At 40.5% G+C, this 17,819-nt stretch overlaps 1 protein-coding gene across 23 annotated transcripts in view; it reads right to left on the bottom strand.

The window, feature by feature from the left end:
- The window catches only part of MAGI1 (membrane associated guanylate kinase, WW and PDZ domain containing 1), a 651,771-nt gene that overhangs the window by 24,432 nt on the left and 609,520 nt on the right, over nt 1–17,819 (bottom strand). For 13 of the 23 annotated variants that reach the window (XM_069561854.1, XM_069561855.1, XM_069561858.1 and 10 more), the window contains 4 exons: nt 11,593–11,809; nt 7,876–7,959; nt 5,027–5,118; nt 2,515–2,707 (listed from right to left, as the gene is read on the bottom strand). In XM_069561854.1, the coding sequence (XP_069417955.1) occupies nt 2,515–2,707; nt 5,027–5,118; nt 7,876–7,959; nt 11,593–11,809 (586 nt within the window). The remainder of the gene's footprint in view (nt 1–2,514; nt 2,708–5,026; nt 5,119–7,875; nt 7,960–11,592; nt 11,810–17,819) is intronic. The other 10 variants (XM_069561862.1, XM_069561863.1, XM_069561866.1 and 7 more) reach the window with 1 other exon arrangement.

The following is a 17,819-nucleotide window of genomic DNA, read 5'->3' as shown; positions in this document are numbered from 1 at the left end:
ATCACTTACGTGTAGAATCTAAAAAATACAGCCAACTAGTGGATTAACAAAAAAGAAGCAGACACACACACAGAGAACAAACTAGAAGTTATCAGAGGGCAGAAGATGGGTGGAGGGGCAGTATAGGGTAGGGGAGTAAGAGGTACAAACTATTGGGTGTAAAATGAGCTATAAGGATATATTCTACAATGTTGCAATATAATAACTATAAATGGGCTTCCCTGGTGGCTCAGATGGTAAAGAATCTGCCTGCAACGCAAGAGACTTGAGCTTGATCTCTGGGCTGGGAAGAGCCCCTGGAGAAGGGAATGGCTACCCACTCCGGTATTCTTGCCTGTAGAATTCCATGACAGAGGAGCCTGGCAGGCTACAGTCCATGAGGCTGCAAAGAGTTGGACATGACTAAGCGACTTTCACTTCATTTCTCAAATGGAGTATAACCGTTAAAAATTGTGAATCACTGTGTTATACACTTGTAACATACGTGACACTGTACAGCAGTAAGACTTCAATGAAACAAACAGAAGCAACCCATTGAGGGAAGCATAAGACGTAGCCCACCGTCTTTGCCTCAGAGACATGTTTGCATTTAAGCTGTCATTGCCCTCAAGTCACATTTCTGCTCAGCTTTGCTTCTGCTTTTTCCATCAGAGAGACTGTCAGTTGACAGCACCATTATGACGTCCCTACTGCAGGATTCCTGACACCACCTGTCAGAGGTATACTTCACTTTTCTTCCCAGCTTCCAGATGCCAATGATCCACTCTGATCACACAACTGGATACATTAACCTCCCTCAGAATTCATTTTATCAAATTCCAGTCTTATTGCTTTCTCAAGTGACAGGGTAAACCATTCCTAGATAGCCACAAAAGTAGGTGGGACCACTTATTTTTCATGCCAAAAGCAAAATATGGGTTCAGATTTTGGAAAGGACTACTAAATTTATTCCCTAAAGCATCTCCTTTCACAGATTTCATTTTATGGTAGTAGAATATACAGAACCTAAAACTTATTATTGTAACCATTTTAGACGTATCCTTCAGTGGCATTAAGTACAGAAACACTGTTGTCCAACCATCCCCACCAGCTATCTCCAGAACTTTTCATCTTCTGAAACTGAAGTTTTGTATCTTTTAAACACTAATCACTTTCCCTGGCAACTAATCACTAATCACCAACCCCTGGCAGCCACTGTTCTTTCTGTCTATATATTGACTACTCTAGGCACCTCATGGAGGCAGAAGCATACCATTTTTGTCCTTTTGTGACTGGCTTATTTCACTGAGCCTTATGTCGCTTCAAAGATTTAATATGCCTTTTTACCCAAGAGCTTAAAAACCCCAATATTTAAAATTTTAAAAAATAACTCTGAAACAAACAAAAATCTCATTGCTCTATTCTTTTTATTTGGACCAGTGAAATAAAAAGTTTTCAACTCATCTCAGAAGTCTATTTCTGATTGCTCTTGGCTACATGGGACACTACGTTATCCTGACACCATAAATGAGCTCTCAGGACATAAATGAATAACACTGCTTTCCACGGCGGCAATAGGTAGTAGGGCTTTCACACTGGACCCTGATGTCTTAATTCTTTCAAAATTAATTATATACCATTGAAGTGAGTTCTACTAATTTTTCTTAAACAAGGAGCCAGTTGATTTTATTTGATAAGTAGCTGTTTCACTGGTACCATAGCTATGGAGAATTCATAAAATTTCATGTCATACTTTTTCAGTAATTCCACTGATGTAACACAGAATTTCTTTCTTCAGCATTCTGGGTTGTCTCGAATACATTGAGGTGGGGGCTGCCAACAAAGGTGATGAATGAATGTGAAAGGAAGACACTCAGTGGATTGTCTCAAATTGGCAGAAGTAAACCATGATTGCCAAGGATGGTAAGAAAGGAAGGCTAACATCAGCAGGCAGTTGGAGAGAGTAAAGAATTGCCAAGGGTTTTACAAAACAGGTTATATTTGAGTTAAGAATGTATAGGACTTCCAGGTATAGAGGAAGAAATCAAAGATAACCTAAACCTGGCTAGCCATTTGGCTTTCTTATAGAGAAAAAGTAAAAAATTAAAATAGTTTAATACATATGACTGTCAACAACAGAGTAACTTTTTTATAAGGTTATTTGGCAGCATGAAACTGATTTTTGCTCTCTTATTTGGGTGCTACAATTAGTGACCTCTTTTGTTGAGAATTCTCATCAAATGAAGACAACGACTAAGCTCTAGTTGGCAAGGGGCTGGAGGGACATAACATATATATTCAACTAGCTTTCCTCTAAAAGCCTTGTTGGATATGCACGGCTGGCACATTACAGTACTTTTGAGTGACAGTAGTTTTGCAGGGTTTGAGAGAAGCAAACCATCTGGAAATTCTGTGCTTAATCACATTTGCAAACATTTGCTAAAATAGATGCCTGAGGAGGCAGACACAGGAAGGGGGCCTCTTCTGTGCATAAAGTGACAAGGCAACGTCTAAAGGAATGAATGAAAAACATACCCGCAAACACCACTTTACGCCGCACTGTTAGATTGACGTGGCCTTGCTTGGCGGCTTGTTGCATAAGCTGGACCACAAGCTGGTGTGATTTTCCAATGACTGGTGTCCCATCCACACAGATTAATTCATCCCCAGACCTCAGACGGCCGTCCGTATCAGCAGCACCCAGTGGTACGATGTGACCAATATAAATCTGTTGAGCAATTAGATGATAGATGAAACACTAACCTTTTGGTTTACTATTACAGGCACACCTTGGTGATATTGTGGGTTCAGTTCCAGATCACCACAATAAAGCAAGTATCACCACAAAGCGAGTCACGTGATTTTTTCCCCCCAGTGCATACAAGTTATGTTTACCCGGCGCTACTAGTGAAGAATCTGCCTGCCAATTCAGGAGACCTAAGAGAGATGGATTCAATCCCTGGGTCAGACGGATCCCCTAGAGAAAAAAATGGCAACCTGCTGCAGTATTCTTGCCTGGGAAATTCCATGGACATGGGAGCCTGGTGGGCTACAGACTATGGGGTCACAAAGAGTTGGACATGACTAACTGCTCAAACAAACACAGATACTGTGGTTTAGGAAGTACGCAATAGCATTATGTCTAAAAAGGTACATACTTTAATTTAAAAAAAAAAAACACCTGAAGTGTCAAAAAATGCTAACCATCATCTGACAATGGAAGGTTGGCACCAAACTTCAACTTATAAAAAAATGTAATTTTTGCAAAGCTTAATAAAACAAGGCTTGTCTGTGTAATGATGGCCTTCATATCTCTGAGCAAAATTCAGTCCATTCATTTGTGTCTGCATCCGTGCCCCTCACTGGGTTCTAGCTGCTGTGCTAGGTGGTATAATAATTCTTAAGTGGTGGAAAAAAATAACTTTTTGTTGTTTGGTTCCTTGACATTTATCTGTGGTTTGCTGATGACTCATTCTTTTATCCCTCTTTGCAGAAATCAATCATTTTACTCCCTTCATGGGCAAAACTTTTCTCCTTTTCTATCTACCTATAAGCCTTCTATTCAGAGAATTCTGCTAAGTATAACAGTAATACAATTTTTCTTTAAAGGTCAGCATGTGCCTAGCAATAGGGAATGCATGATAAATACTGTTAAACGAAAGGGTGAATCAAGCAAAGTCTGGCTGGGCATCCCTTTTTCCACAGTCCACAGCACTGGCATGCAGAGCAGGTCTTTATATTTAGTGTCTTGGTATTGTTATATTAACTGGTCACTAAACTTCACAGGTGGCACAGTGGTAAAGAATCTGCCTGCAGTGCAGGAGATACAAGAGACACGGGTTCGATCTCTGGGTCGGGAAGATTCCCGGGAGAAAGAAATGACAGCCCACTCCAGTATTCTTGCCTGGGAAATACCACGGACAGAGGAGGCTGGCGGGCTACAGTCCATGGTGTCGCTAAGAGTTAGACACGACTGAGGGACTGAGCACATCACAAACTTTACTAAAACATCTGTTTTCCTTGCCTTCTCACTAGGTAATAATGCACAGCGGTCTTTACGTGACACGTTATCTTTTACAAAGAACTTTGGTAGAAGAGCGGTTAAGAATACGGACTCTGGAATCACAGCCTTTCCAGTCCCTCCATTTACTAACTCTGTGATCCCAGGCAAGACCACATTAATCTTTCTGTGTCTTTATTTCATGATTTGAAAACGGGGGTAAATTCATAGATTTGATGCACACATGAGAAGGATGTATGTCAAAAGCCTTTAGCATAGCAACTGGCACATAGGAAGCAGATAATAAATGATAACTATTTTTATTGTGATGAGGAAAATTTGAACAATACTTATCTTTAGTTCTTTTTACCCCTTTCAAAAGAATCGCACGGTGGTCTCCTCAATGTATTCTAAAGATGAGGCCCGGAGAGATTAAATGTCTCCTGATCCTTGTTCAGGGTTCTTTCTCTAATTTTGTAAAGAGAGTGGTCCTACTTTCTCTAATCTTTCATAATGCCTTGTGAAGTGCCTTCTATGTCCTGGCTACTCAATATACAAAGCCAAAGGCCTGCGGGCAGATTTAACAGAACTGCCCAGAAGGATCAGGCCACTGTGTTCTTGGTTGACGTCTATTCCTACTTTGCCTTTTTTTGGTTTCCGTTTCTTTGATAGGGAGCTACAGATGCTGCAGCTGCCGCCCTCCGCAAACATGAACACACAGTGTTTAAAAGGATCTAGTCTCTTCTTCCTCAAGACAGAAAGAGCGCCACAAAACCCAAAGAATAGCTCCCAATGGTTAAGATGAAACGGCCAGAGAAGAGATATATATATATATACATATATAACGGAGTCACTTTGCTGTATAGCAGAAATTAACACCAACATCGTAAATCAAACTTTTTTTTTTTTTTCAAAAGATGAAATCAGTTTTGCGTGCACCTATTGGGACTCCAATCTTGGTGATCTGTCACTGCTGCCAACTGGTTTTGAATTCTTAGAAATTAGTACCGTGAGGGACAGGATGGGGCAGAGAGACAAGAGACTCACAGGTTCCCCTGGTTCATTGCCACCCAGAATCCTAAATCCAAATCCGGTCTCTTTTCTCCAGAGGAAGATGTCCTGTTCTTGATAATCCGGAACTGCAGAGAAGGGAGGGGAAGAGAGAGATTATTTCTGTGATAAAAGGAATCAGAGCCCTAAGGCGAACACAGTGACAGGACCGACACTGACGGTGCTTGAATGGATGACAGTTTTCAAACACAGACAAGCAAACAAAATGATCTGGACGGGTGAAGACGGTGCGCAAAAATAAATGGTGGGGACAATCATTGAGCCTGAAGTGTTGTTTTTTGTGTTTTTTTTTTTTTTTTTTCCAAAGGACTACTCACTGTTTGATAATTCCTCATCAAGAAATTATCCCTGATGAAGGCTGCAGTCAGTGCTCGCCACTCTCCTGGGTATTGTTGCTAGAGGAATTTAGTAAATTAAAATTATCATGCTCTGCACCACAAAGTGGCTGCCCATATCTAAGGAAGGGGTTCATGCTAAGTCAGACTGACCTCTGATGCGGAGGCTGGGGACGAGGATTCAGTAGACCTGTTAAGTGCCGATGTTATCTAAAAAACAGCTTATGGCAAAAACTATTTTAAAAAAATCACTTCTGTTTTTCCTTAAAGTAACCAAGACTAGCACACTGATAATATGATCTGTTAGATCACGTTTGCCAAATGAGTTACTCTCAAACAAGCTAATATTTCCCAATTTAGAACATTTACTATGATTTCACTACTATTACCAAAAAGTAGCCAGCCTTCTATATCCTTAAGATCAATGGTGACAACAAATTGTTCTATGTAAATGAACCATATTTCATCACTAAATGAGTTTTTTACTCCATGATTTACCTATAATATTTCAACATTGTAAGTACTAATTTATTATCCAATAACTTGATATTTTACTTTCAAAATGCAGTAATAGTTCAGGGTTTTGAAATGGAAATCTCATTTTTTGTTTAAAGAAAAGTAATTTCCATAAGACCATGCTTACTGTACATGAGACTGTCCTATACATCATTATGACTTAAGGTAATAAAAAAGGGTTATTCCTATTTAATACTTACTTAATATTTTAGTGTATTTGTAGTGTGTTTTACAGTCTATAAAATGACAAATCTTTTATTTAAAGAGAAAAAAAATAATTTAGTGGCTGTGAATCCTAAAAGAGGTTTTCAAATACTGCTCTGCAGAATTTCTGGTTTCTTTAATTCCTTGGCTTTGGGGCTGAAGGAGTGTGTAGATACTAAGAATTTAGTTTCCGTCTTCTCTGATTTTGTACAATGGGACAGGGAAGAAGAAGGTGGCTGTTCAGATTTCAAGCAGGTGACAGATGTCCCATTTTGGGGACTCATCCATAAGCTTAAAATGTACAGTGAATGAATATGCCAAGAGAGAAGAAACTAAATGAACAGGTAAATCCAAGTCAGAGGAGTCTGAATCCAATATTTGTGCTTGAGCTACCTTAATGCTGTGCTTTCAATGAATCTTCTTATCCAACGCATTTTCATTGTAATTGCCAGGGCTAAGCTGTAAGACGCCATGGTACACGGAGTTAAGCTACATCATAGTACTCCCAGAAATACAATTTGAGAATGATATTTTCTTGAGCGTGCTAAGGTAACAATATTTTCTTTCTGTTTGAGTAGCTGGCTAAAGGGTATTTGCTGTAATAGCCTCATTGAAACAACAAATTAAATCAAGTTGAGTCTCCGTCTTAGGTTCACTCAAGCAGGATTATTACCAAAATAGACCATGGGTGCTTTCCAGCCAGCACAAGGTTCTTGGCAGAGTCTGCCTGAAAATAGCTGAACTTTTCTGTGAACAAGGAAAGACCTCTGCAGAGACCTCCAGCCCAGACCAATTTTTATTTTTATTGCAGTGTCATGTAACACTAGAACACTTGCCCATCCTAGAGTGACACCAAATGTAGCAGCAGACTTAGGCTTATCAAACAGTTTAGCCCATTGGGAAAAAAAAATTTATCAGAAATAAGCAAATGGCAAATTTACTAAAAGAGCTTCTGACTGAAAATGAAGATGCCCAATGACAGACCCCAAGGATGCAGAAGATGCAAACAATGAACCTTCAGGAAAACATACACAAACACAGATAAGTTACAAAGAAAGTCTTTTGGCCCTTGAACTTGAGCATTTTGACAATTATATTCTTCTACCAACCAAATACCATGTACCAAATATAGAACTTTGGTGATCAGTCAGTACTGAAGCATATTACAAAATTATTTTACCTTCTTTGTCCTCTGCTGCCACTTATTCCCAATGGCATTACAGTTTCTAAACTACTCCCCCCAAATGTTTTTTTGTTCTCTTCTTTATTTCAGGAAGGTTTTATTAGAATTAAGTTTTTAGGAGGTAGCAGGGTAGAACCAACTTTCTGATATTACTATCGCCTTTTTTTCTTTTTCCCCAGTCTAAATTAAGAAGAGCTAAGAAAATCTCGTCCAGCTCTCTTTACTTCTAAGCACTGGCACAGGGGACAGGAAGAGTAGCTCATTTCCTTTGTAATTCCACCAACAACCCAACAGAGCAGTCAAAAGACTTCCTTTGATAATTAGAGACAATGGAATCACCAGGTTTGCAGAGAACCCTCCTGGTGTCTCCATTACTACAGATACACAACACATCTGCAGACTCAGTTACAACATGCCTATCACTTTTTACTTCACCTTGTGTTTGATCTAGGCTTGGTCAACAAGAAAGTCCTGGAATCCCTCTTTCTTCCCTCCTTTTTCTGAGTTTCTTCCCACCCCCGGACCAATGGGAACATCAAACAGGATGAATAATAATAGAGGAATGAAAGGTTTCAGCAGATCCTTACTCTGACATTCTCCAAAATTCGTGGAATTGATTTCTCTCTCTCTTTCACCCTTGCTCAATCCCGATGCAGGCGAAGGTGACATAGCTGGAATATTAATGTCACAATTTTGCAAAGCTTAATGTATGTGCTTTCTCTTACTTCATTTTAATTTAGTTTTGATTGATAAGGAATGTGCAGTTAAGCTTTCACAGTAAAGGTCAAGGCTGCTGTGGATTTTAAAAGACTATAGTTTGAGTCTTTTCTTTTTCATGGTACTTTTCTTGTCAAAAAGCTAGAATTTACAACAGTACCATTGAGAATTTCATCGAACCAGCATTACCATCTTAAGACTCTTTCTATTTAATTATACTCTAAAGTACCCATTCTCATATGACCTTGTTTGAATCAAGTCATGAACCTGAGATTTATCTAAACCACTTATTTCCTTTTGAGAAAAAGGTAAGTATGCTTTTGCCATTGAAAATAGTGTCAAGTTTCTGATGGGATTAGTTCTTGGACTAATATCTGTTCAGATGTATTCTTGGCAATTCAACCAAAATACTACTTTAGTGACACAAGTCATCAGATCTGGCTAAGAGTTGAACAAATGCACAAGTAAGAACTGTCACAACAGCTCTTAAAATCTAGGGCTTCCAAGCTTCTTAAACCATGATAAAGGAGCTGTATACCAATTTGAGATCAGTAAGCATGTCTCTCAAGGGACAGGTGTACGCTGGTTAATATGACAGCTTTGTCATTTTTTCTTTCCCAACTCTCTTGTGAACAGGTAAAGTTTCAAGTGAAAGCTTTAGATTTTCTTTTGTAGTAAACACTAGTGGATACCAGCTGCTCTTCCTGAACATTTACAAATAATTGACTTCATCAATGTCATTTTTTAAAGATATGCACAACTGCCATGTAATCTAGAAAAAATACAAAACAGTCAATGTGACTTTTAAGGGACTTCCATGCTTGTTTTTAACTGAACATTTAAATTTATCAAAGGGATTTATTAACACATCTGTAATTCAGATTGATTCATCTGGACACTGCTGTTTTGACAGATGGCCCTATAAAGAATGTGGTATTCACAGCATTCAGACCATGTGAAGGAACTGGATCAGAGACTTGGTTAAGAATCTTTACACTGCCCTTCACAATAAAATAAAGTATAAGGAAAATATATTTCCCCCTCAAAAGGGGGATAAATTAAGGGTATAATGAAGGTGCTACCGTTGACTTTAATTTTCTTGTTTTTCCTGGAGTACTTTGCCTTGCAGGGAGGGGCAGGGAATCACACCTAATGAGGCTACATGTTGTAATATTTCTTTTTTTCAAAAAAGCAGACTAAAAAACAACCTGTGGGAAAGGCAGAAACTGATCTGGAATAAAGCAAAATACTGATTAAAAGACAAGACTAATCTAAGTTCATTCAATAGGTATTGTGAAGAAAAAAAAATCTGTGATAGATACTGAATAACTATCATGGAGAGAGAAATCTTATCATTACCCTCATTTAGTTGTGAGGAAGAGATCCATGTGAATTTTAACATCAATTAGGTTCTACAATCACTCAATTATGGAGCCTCTAATCACCCAAAAAACAAACAAACAAACAAAAACCCCTGCTTCTCATTTGTGCTGCCAGATCCAATTCCTTAGATGTCCCAGAAAGTCAAGGCCTAAAGAGGCACCATTCCAAATGGTTCGGCCTGCTTCTCATTCTAGGGTTTAGAGCAGCTGGCTGTGGCAGAATTACAGTTTGTTTTCTTTTTTTTTTTTTTTTCTGGTGAAAATTTTTTAAAAAAGTAAACACCAAAGTCTTGATATAATAGAAATACCACTTGATATAACAGAAATACCATTTCCATCAAGGTAAAAATGGCATCTGAGCTAGAGCCTCGTATTCCTTGGGTGTGTTAGAACTGTCTGTCAAATCCATGTAGCCCTCACCAGCACTTCAGAACACAATTTGTTTTACTGCAAAAAGATTCATACATGGGAAACTCAGTCATAAGTGTGTCCTCTACTGAGAAAAGCAGGGACATGGTCAATAAAGCGGTATCTCCACCTCAGCTAAAGTTGGGTCATCAATTGGAGGAGCCGTGTGCTTGGAAATGTGAAGGGAATGTGAACATACTCCTCTTTGAAAAACATTTCTTCAACGAAATCACTACAATCAATGAGAAGACACTGTGAGAACAGACGCCAGGTTCACGCTTAGCAATACTGCTTACAAGGGATGCCCCGAATGGAACTTCATTTCTTCTGGCCTGAAGTCAGGCATACTCCAGGGGTCTTTCTAGTCCAGAGACTAAATAAATCCTTCTCAAATTATCAGGCTTTTGCCAGCATAGCGAAGCCTTAGCCAAAAGAGTGTACTTAATTCCACATCCTACTATAGTGAGAAGGTAATGATCTCTCTCCCTTGAAGAGGAAAAGGAGACAGACGAACCCTGGGTAACTTCTAACACTTGACCATCACCAAGACTGCAGACAGACCTTGTGTCCCCTAAGTGCTGACTTTCACCCAGCAGTGTGGCCTGCTTTCAGACAGGGCTGCTGGGTTCACTCCCCTGTCCGGTTTGGGTCACAGAGGAGCTGCTTCAGCCAGCCAGGGAATTGCTTCCCGGCCAAGTCCAAGGGGGTGGGCAGCAGGCTGCAGCACTTCCCATACCCCCCATCACCTCTGTGTCTCGCCTCTCCAGAGGGCTGTACCGAGAGAACCCCAGCTGTGACTCCAAAGGACACTTATGCTGAGGGGAGTGGGGGCCAGGAGGATGGACAGAGTGATTCCCTTCTCTCTTCCAATTTTAATCAGACCCTTTAGCAGACCTTCGTTAAACATGCTCTCCTATCCCGTGACAATCTAAAGTGCATGTACTTTATAGTTACTTTGTCCTGACCACACGTACGAAAAAAATGTCAGTAAAATCAACAGCTAAAAAAAAGGGAGAAGGGGTGTGTCTATTTGCATGCCCTAAGATTAAAGCATTTTTAGGAACTTGGATTTAGTAAGATAAATGAATATTATTTGTGGTGAACAGTCTTTGGAAATCATCTCATAATAAAAAGCAAAAAAAATTTTAAAAGTCCAGGGACTATTCAGTTTATCAGAGCTAATAAGACATCAGTAGCTCACATTTATCAAAAAGGTGACGCTGAAGGAACACACACGACAGTATAAACAGTTAAAGCTCAAATACCCACTGGTGTTTTTTTTTTCCTTTTTGAAGGGAATGTTTAGAAAGATTAATAACAGTTTAAAACATTACAAGTACTCTTAAAAACCAAGAGACCACTAAGAAAGCACTGAATTTCTTCTTATTACGCTTGCAATCCACACCAATCGTATTTATGTTCTATTGTATATGAGAGCCCTTTCACTAGACAGGAGCTCGAAAGAGGCCACCATCTCCATGCAGGGAAGCATTGATGAGGCAGTAGCTCTTATCTGCCACTTCTTCTAACAGAAAGGAAAAATAAATCCATTTCCCCCCCCAGGCCCTTCATCTGATGACCATCCATGACTACCCCCACCCCACCCAAACAGATGACAGAACAGAGCCTCCATGAATGTCCAGCAGATTCTATCACTGCTCTGAGATGCTGCCACCTTTCACCTGGATTCATCTCTCTCCTGTTCACACACTGATAATCCATTCTCAACAACCCTCAAGACAGAGTTGGAGCACCAAGACGGGGTCCAGGCAAGACAGGAGCCAGGGTGCTACTCACGTCGATTTTCATACATGCTCCTGGACTGGGCCCAGATTTTAAAAGGATCTGGTTTCTTTTGCCCAGAATTGTCGGTCTGATCTGGAGCCGGGGCCTCGGCGGGTGGGAGCTCGGGCAGCACCTGTGTGCTGTGGCTGGGGGAGGCAGTGTGCAGGCTTCGGTGGCTGGCGACACTATGCTGGGAACTATTCTGGCTGTCTTTTCTTTCCAGTGGTTGCTGAAAGGAAGCAAGTGAGAGGGGCAAGAAGAGAAGATTATTATTGGTTCTCCGAGTGGGTGTTTTCCATCAGCTTGCTTTTGTTCACCACTTCTGTGCACACATACATAAATTTATCAACAACATTTTGGCTTCCACCTTTGTCGGGCTCATGCTGAATGCAGATAAATCTCCAGGTGATTGACAGACAGATAGAGGGGTAGGCCAGATAGAAGGACATCACCACAAAACATACTGCTTTCAGGGCTAGAGCAGAAAACAAATCCAATTTTCATCACAGGTTCTCAGCTAAGACACCAGGCTTGTTTATTATGAGATGTATCTGTTTTAACATCTTCATTTTTTTTTTTAATTACAAAGAATTTTATTCAGGAGTTAAATCCTTCCAGCTTAATACTTGCATAAACATCGTCATTTTAAAATCAAACATCTGACAGAAAATATCATGCATGGTTTAAATAGAAGGCTAAAATATCCAAGAAAGTAAATCAGGGCTAACAAGATTCCTTCAGATCTTGCATTTTCCATCTTTCAATAATAAAATACCCAACCTCTAGTGAAGGGTTTACTATCCGTCTTCTAGTCTGTAAGAAACAAGGATCAGATCTTCAAAATAGAACCCATGCCTAGCATTATGTGTGCACTTGTACTTACAACTACATAAATAACTACTATCTGAAGGGCTCGCATAATTCTTAGTGAATCAGTTTTGCAGTCATCACATTTCACCTCTGATCTCCTGATCACTACTGCTGGTTGAAAACCAAGATCCAACTTTATATATGGGTTGACCTCTAGGGCTCAGCCTTCTTAGATGGGCACTGACTTGTCCAAACTCCAAGCAGTGGTCAAAGGCACAGAGTTTCACTTGAACTGCAGTTAGAATAAGCAAGTTCCTGTTCCTTAAAATACGCTCAGCAAAAGACCCTTCCCATTTTACGAGATGCTCTTTGTAGAAAGGACCACTGAAGGGACAGCAAAATCTAGTGGGAGGAAAAATAATGGATGGGAAATAAAATAATTTCTGTTCTTATTTTCTCCAATGAAAGATGTGGTAAGCCCAGGTGTATGTTCTCATTCAAAAGATAAATCCTCGAGTCCTTTCTCTTATAGCACACTGTCACTATACTTACAGTAAAAGGGCATCTCCAGCTCGTGTTATAGATTCTGTGTAGCCTATCAAGTAGTTTACAAGATCTCTGACCTAGACATCCCAGTTCCTTAATGTTCTTTATAGTATCAAACTCTTGCCTTTGGTCTCACAATCAGTCCTATCACATCCTTCTTCCTTGCTCTCTCCCCAGATAGCCTCCAACTTTTATTCCCATCTCGACAGAAATTTCCAAGGTCCCTCTCATTTACTTCTTAGGTCCCTCTACTCCTTCCCTCTCCAGTCCTTGCTTTGAAATAAATATCAAAGTAAGGTCAAGGAGGACAAAAACTTAATTTTCCCTTGACTGTTCCAGATTATAGATCTGAAGATAGGTTTTAGCAAGGATTCAGAGTTGAGGAAAATGGGGAATGTGTTTCATGAAGGTAAAATACATGCTTTAAAACTATACTTGGTGTGGCCTGTGGGAGAAACTTGAGAAACATATTCTAAACTAGCAAAGAAGTCTTGGTAACCAATGGTATGAGAGTCTTAATTCACTCAGACTCAAGGGAAAAGCTGATGAAGAGGTCAGGAAAACACACTGGCAAGGACAACCATCACCATTACCCTGCATCACCATGTTTCCTTTTGAGGACCAAGGGCTCAGCTCAGACCTGGATGGGTCAGCAGAACCTGGTTCTGCCAACTTCCAACGATGGCCCCCACCAAGGTGAATTCAGCTCTCAGGGCCAGGTATCTCCTTTCTATTTCCTGAGAAGGTCAATACTGCCTTCTTGCTTCCCCTAGAGACATGCTTAAGATGTTCAGAGTCAGAAAAATGTTAATGACGGATACAACTCCTAACCCCTTATACACATGTATGGGAATTTGTTTTTGTCTTCAGCGCAGACTTTACAAGGGTCTCCATTATAAACAAATATGTGCAGTGTCAGCCCATTTTGGGTGTGTAAACATCCCAGCATAAACAGAAAATATATTGGATTTGGGGGGAATTTTTCCCCCTCTTGTATTTTCCTGTACTGCCTATTTCTTACTTGCATAATGCACAGAGAATGTTTTTATAATCCAGACCAAATGTAAACCTGTTTTCATTTAGAAATGAACCTTAGTAAGGAGAATTAATGGGACTGTAACTTTCTGCTTTTTACAATTTGGAAGCGTTTTGTTTCCGCCCTCCCAGAAAGGGGTGGGGGAGGGGGCTTCCCTGGTGGCTCAAATGGTAGAGATCTGCCTGTAATTCAGGAGACAGGGTTTGATCCCTAGGTTGGGAAGATTCCCTGGAGAAGGGGATGGCAACCCACTCCAGTATTCTTGCCTGGAGAATCCCCATGGACAGAGGAAGCTGGTGGGCTACAGTCCATAGTGTTGCAAAGATCTGGACACAACTAAGTGACTAACACGTGGAAGGGGAGGAAAATGGTATTTTAAAAGTGAAAGCAACATGTATATTACCATATGTAAAAGAGACGACCAGTCCAAGTTCCATGCATGAAACAGGGCACTCAAAGCCGGGGCACCGGGACAACTCTGAGGGATGGGATGGGGAGGGATGGAGGAGGGGGGTTCAGGACGGGGGGCACATGTACACCCATGGCTGATTCATGTCGATGTATGGCAAAAACCACTACAATACTGTAAAATAGTCTCCAATTAAAAAATTTCAAATTATTTTAAATAAACTTAATTTAAAAAAATTTTTTTAATTTTAAAAAATAAAATAAATAGCTGAATTAATAAATAAGTGAAAAACTGAAATAAATAAAAGTGAAAGCAAACAATTCAATAGATGAAGAACCGCTGGGTTTACCCTGAGAGTTGCATCCCTCTCTTCAAACGCCCCCCCTTTCCCGGCTTTTCAAGCGAGCAGCAAATGCCAGATGTGCGTTCCGACCATTATCACGAAGTTCAGTTCACGGTTAGGGTCGGACTCAGGCTCCAGAAGCTCTCACATCCTTTGTACAGAGGCTCCTCTTCACGAAGCCTCTCTGGGACCCTGTGAGGTCCACCGCAGGATTACCTGAGGGAAACCTCACACCCTTCCTTCCTCCTGTCCCGGGCTACTGTGTAACCTCTTCCAATCACTGTCTCTTCCCGAACAAGAGAAAAGTATCTTTCTGGCAGCCCTGTCCCACTGAAAGAGTTTGGACATTTCTCCAACAGAGAACACGTGTTCTCTCACACACATGCCCACAAAGGCATGCACAGAGATTCTGTCCATCACCTCAGGGGTTTCCAAGACCCTCTGATGGCTATCCCAGTGTAACAGATCTGACATGGAGGGCCTGGAAATCTTGTGTTTAACTGAAGAGACAGCCTCACCATAGCCAAAGAGTGCAAATGAAGTTTACTGGAAATGGCTTGGACCATTTAAAAAATTTTATCACTTTTTCTCAACTTTCCCATAAAGGACACATTTAGGTCCAATTTATCACAAAGTGACAGATACGATCCGGACTGAGTTTGCAAAACTGCCTTTCCATCAAACTGCACCTCCGCATCCCCTTTGAATCCCATCTAAACTTTGTTCCTAAATGTGGAAAATCAAAGCAAAGCAGTATCCTGAGAATATGCTCTAAAAACTATGCCACCACTAACCTATCACTAATTGGAATATTCTAACCTACCCTTAGGGGCTAAACATATGAGCATCTGGAAGCTTTTTGGACTTTTCTCTGATAAGATTTAACCTTGCTTTATGTTTCTTCTCAAGTTCAATTATAAAAATGACTTAATTTGAAGATACATTCTGTATTTAATATCTTGGCACCTAACCTTTCTGAAGCTGTTTGGTGGGTATGGAGAAGTTCAAAATACGCCTTTTTATTTTCTGAGAACATGTTAATTAGCTATGACATTGTCTTTTATTTGGTTAGGGTCCAGAACTGTCCAAGAGAAAAGCAATGTTTATATAGCTCTCAAATTAAAGTCATCTTGTATGCCTTTCAACAGTTTGGATTACCTCCCAGAAGACTTGGGGCATAAGAACAAATTCACTTCTGAACTTGTTATAACACAGGATCTGACTTGCATCAGAAAGATGCAAAGATAGTATGACTATCTTTCAGCTCATTTTTCTAGGTGAGAAACTGGCCCCCAAATAAGCATTAATAGTTAAAGATATACTTTCAAGGGCTTCCCAGGTGGCATTAGTGGTAAAGAACCTGCCTGTCATTGCAGAAAACATAAGAGACATGGGTTGGAGTCCTGGGTCTGGAAGAACCCCTGGAGAAGGGCATGGCAATCCTCCCCATTATTCTTGCCAGGAGAATCCCATGGACAGAGGAGTCTGGTGGGCTACAGTCCATGTGGTTGCAAAGAACTGGACATGACTGAAGCTACTTAGTACCCACACACGCATACACTTTCAAGTCTGCTGAGTAGTTCTGTGCATGCTAAGAACATGGATGGTGCAAACACCCAGAACATCAATGACAGAACACCCAGAACAGCCCCTCTTGAGTAAATACCTGCCATACATTTATTCCCTCACCCAATAAATATATACTGATCACCTGCTGTGAGCCAGATTCTGAAAGATATAATGTGTAAATAAGAAAGAGGTATTATCTGAGAAGTTATACCTATGTATCTAGGGGAGGTGCGTGTGTGTGTGTGTGTCCATGTGTCTGTAGATGGGTACTAATCAGATAATCAACACAGGATGATGACAACATACTGCAACATTCTTTAAGTAAGTAGTAAGGGGTGGCTTCTGGAAGAATATTCCATTGCTGAAAGCAGCATGTACTAAGTCTGCAAAGCAAAACAGAGCCTAACCTGTTAGAAGAACTGAGAGACAGCTATGGAGGCACACTGGGGTGAGGGGCAGGGGGGATGCCGAGGTGGCTTGAGATGAACTTGGAGACCAAATAATGCAAGGGCCTTGTGGGCTACTTTAAGGAGTCTGGGTTCACTCTCTGTTCTGCGGAGGAAGACTCCATTAACAAATTAAAGCAGGGATGTGCCAAGAGCCAACTTATTTCCAGAAAGTTTGGTCTGGCTACTACCTGGAGAATATGTGGGTGAGGATGGGAGTAAAAGCAGAGCACCAGTCAGGAGGCTACTGTACAGAACAGTGAAGGACCGAGGGTGGTTTACACCAGGGGAAAAGCAGCGACAAAGGGGAGGGACGAGTAAAGTCAAAAGACATTTTGGTGCCAGATTGACAGGCATTGCTGAAAGCTTGAATGGAGGAGAAGACGAGGAGGAGGAGTGGTTAGGTAGAGGAAAAGGAGGTCCTAGAGACATGGATATTTACCCTTAGGTCTCCAGCTTAAATAAACGATTGGAAAGGAGTACTACATATTGAGCTGAATATCTCCAACACAAGCTGTTAATACTACGTGGACATTTTTGGAGCAAGATTTTTTATTTCCAAGTATCACATCAGGGCCAACTAGGAAGAAAGAAATGGGTTCAATTTTGAAAACTCCTTGGAAGTCCTTGGCCACACACTCGCCTTGAACTTGTGTCATAAGACCTTTGAAAATAACACTGAACCAATCTCCCTAAAACAAATGATTTCCTTATTACTGACAGGCCAGGGAAATTGGAAAGATGCAATGGATTTTACAAATGGGAATGGGGGAAAAAGTCAGCTCATTAGTATTTCACAGAATTATTTCAAAGTGGAGGTACTTATAAAGCGAGCTGAAAATATTTGCTCGGAAGAGCAAACTAATACAGACAGCACTTAGGCGCTTAAATGATGAAAAGAATTCATGTGGCTTAAAAATGACAAATTGATCCATTTTTAAAGCAAAGTTATTTACAGTTCATGTATCTGCCAAGACTGAAGGCCACTGCAGCGATTTACATGGACAACAGGAAAAACTCCAAGTGCTGATGAGGTATTAGGCCAATGTCATTAAAGGTTGCTCCAAAATCAGTCTCAAA

Source organism: Ovis canadensis, chromosome 19, assembly GCF_042477335.2.
Source record: "Ovis canadensis isolate MfBH-ARS-UI-01 breed Bighorn chromosome 19, ARS-UI_OviCan_v2, whole genome shotgun sequence".
Classification (NCBI taxonomy): Eukaryota; Metazoa; Chordata; class Mammalia; order Artiodactyla; family Bovidae; genus Ovis; species Ovis canadensis.
Note: the sequence above shows the minus strand (reverse complement) of the source record. Positions and strands in the feature narration are given on the sequence as shown.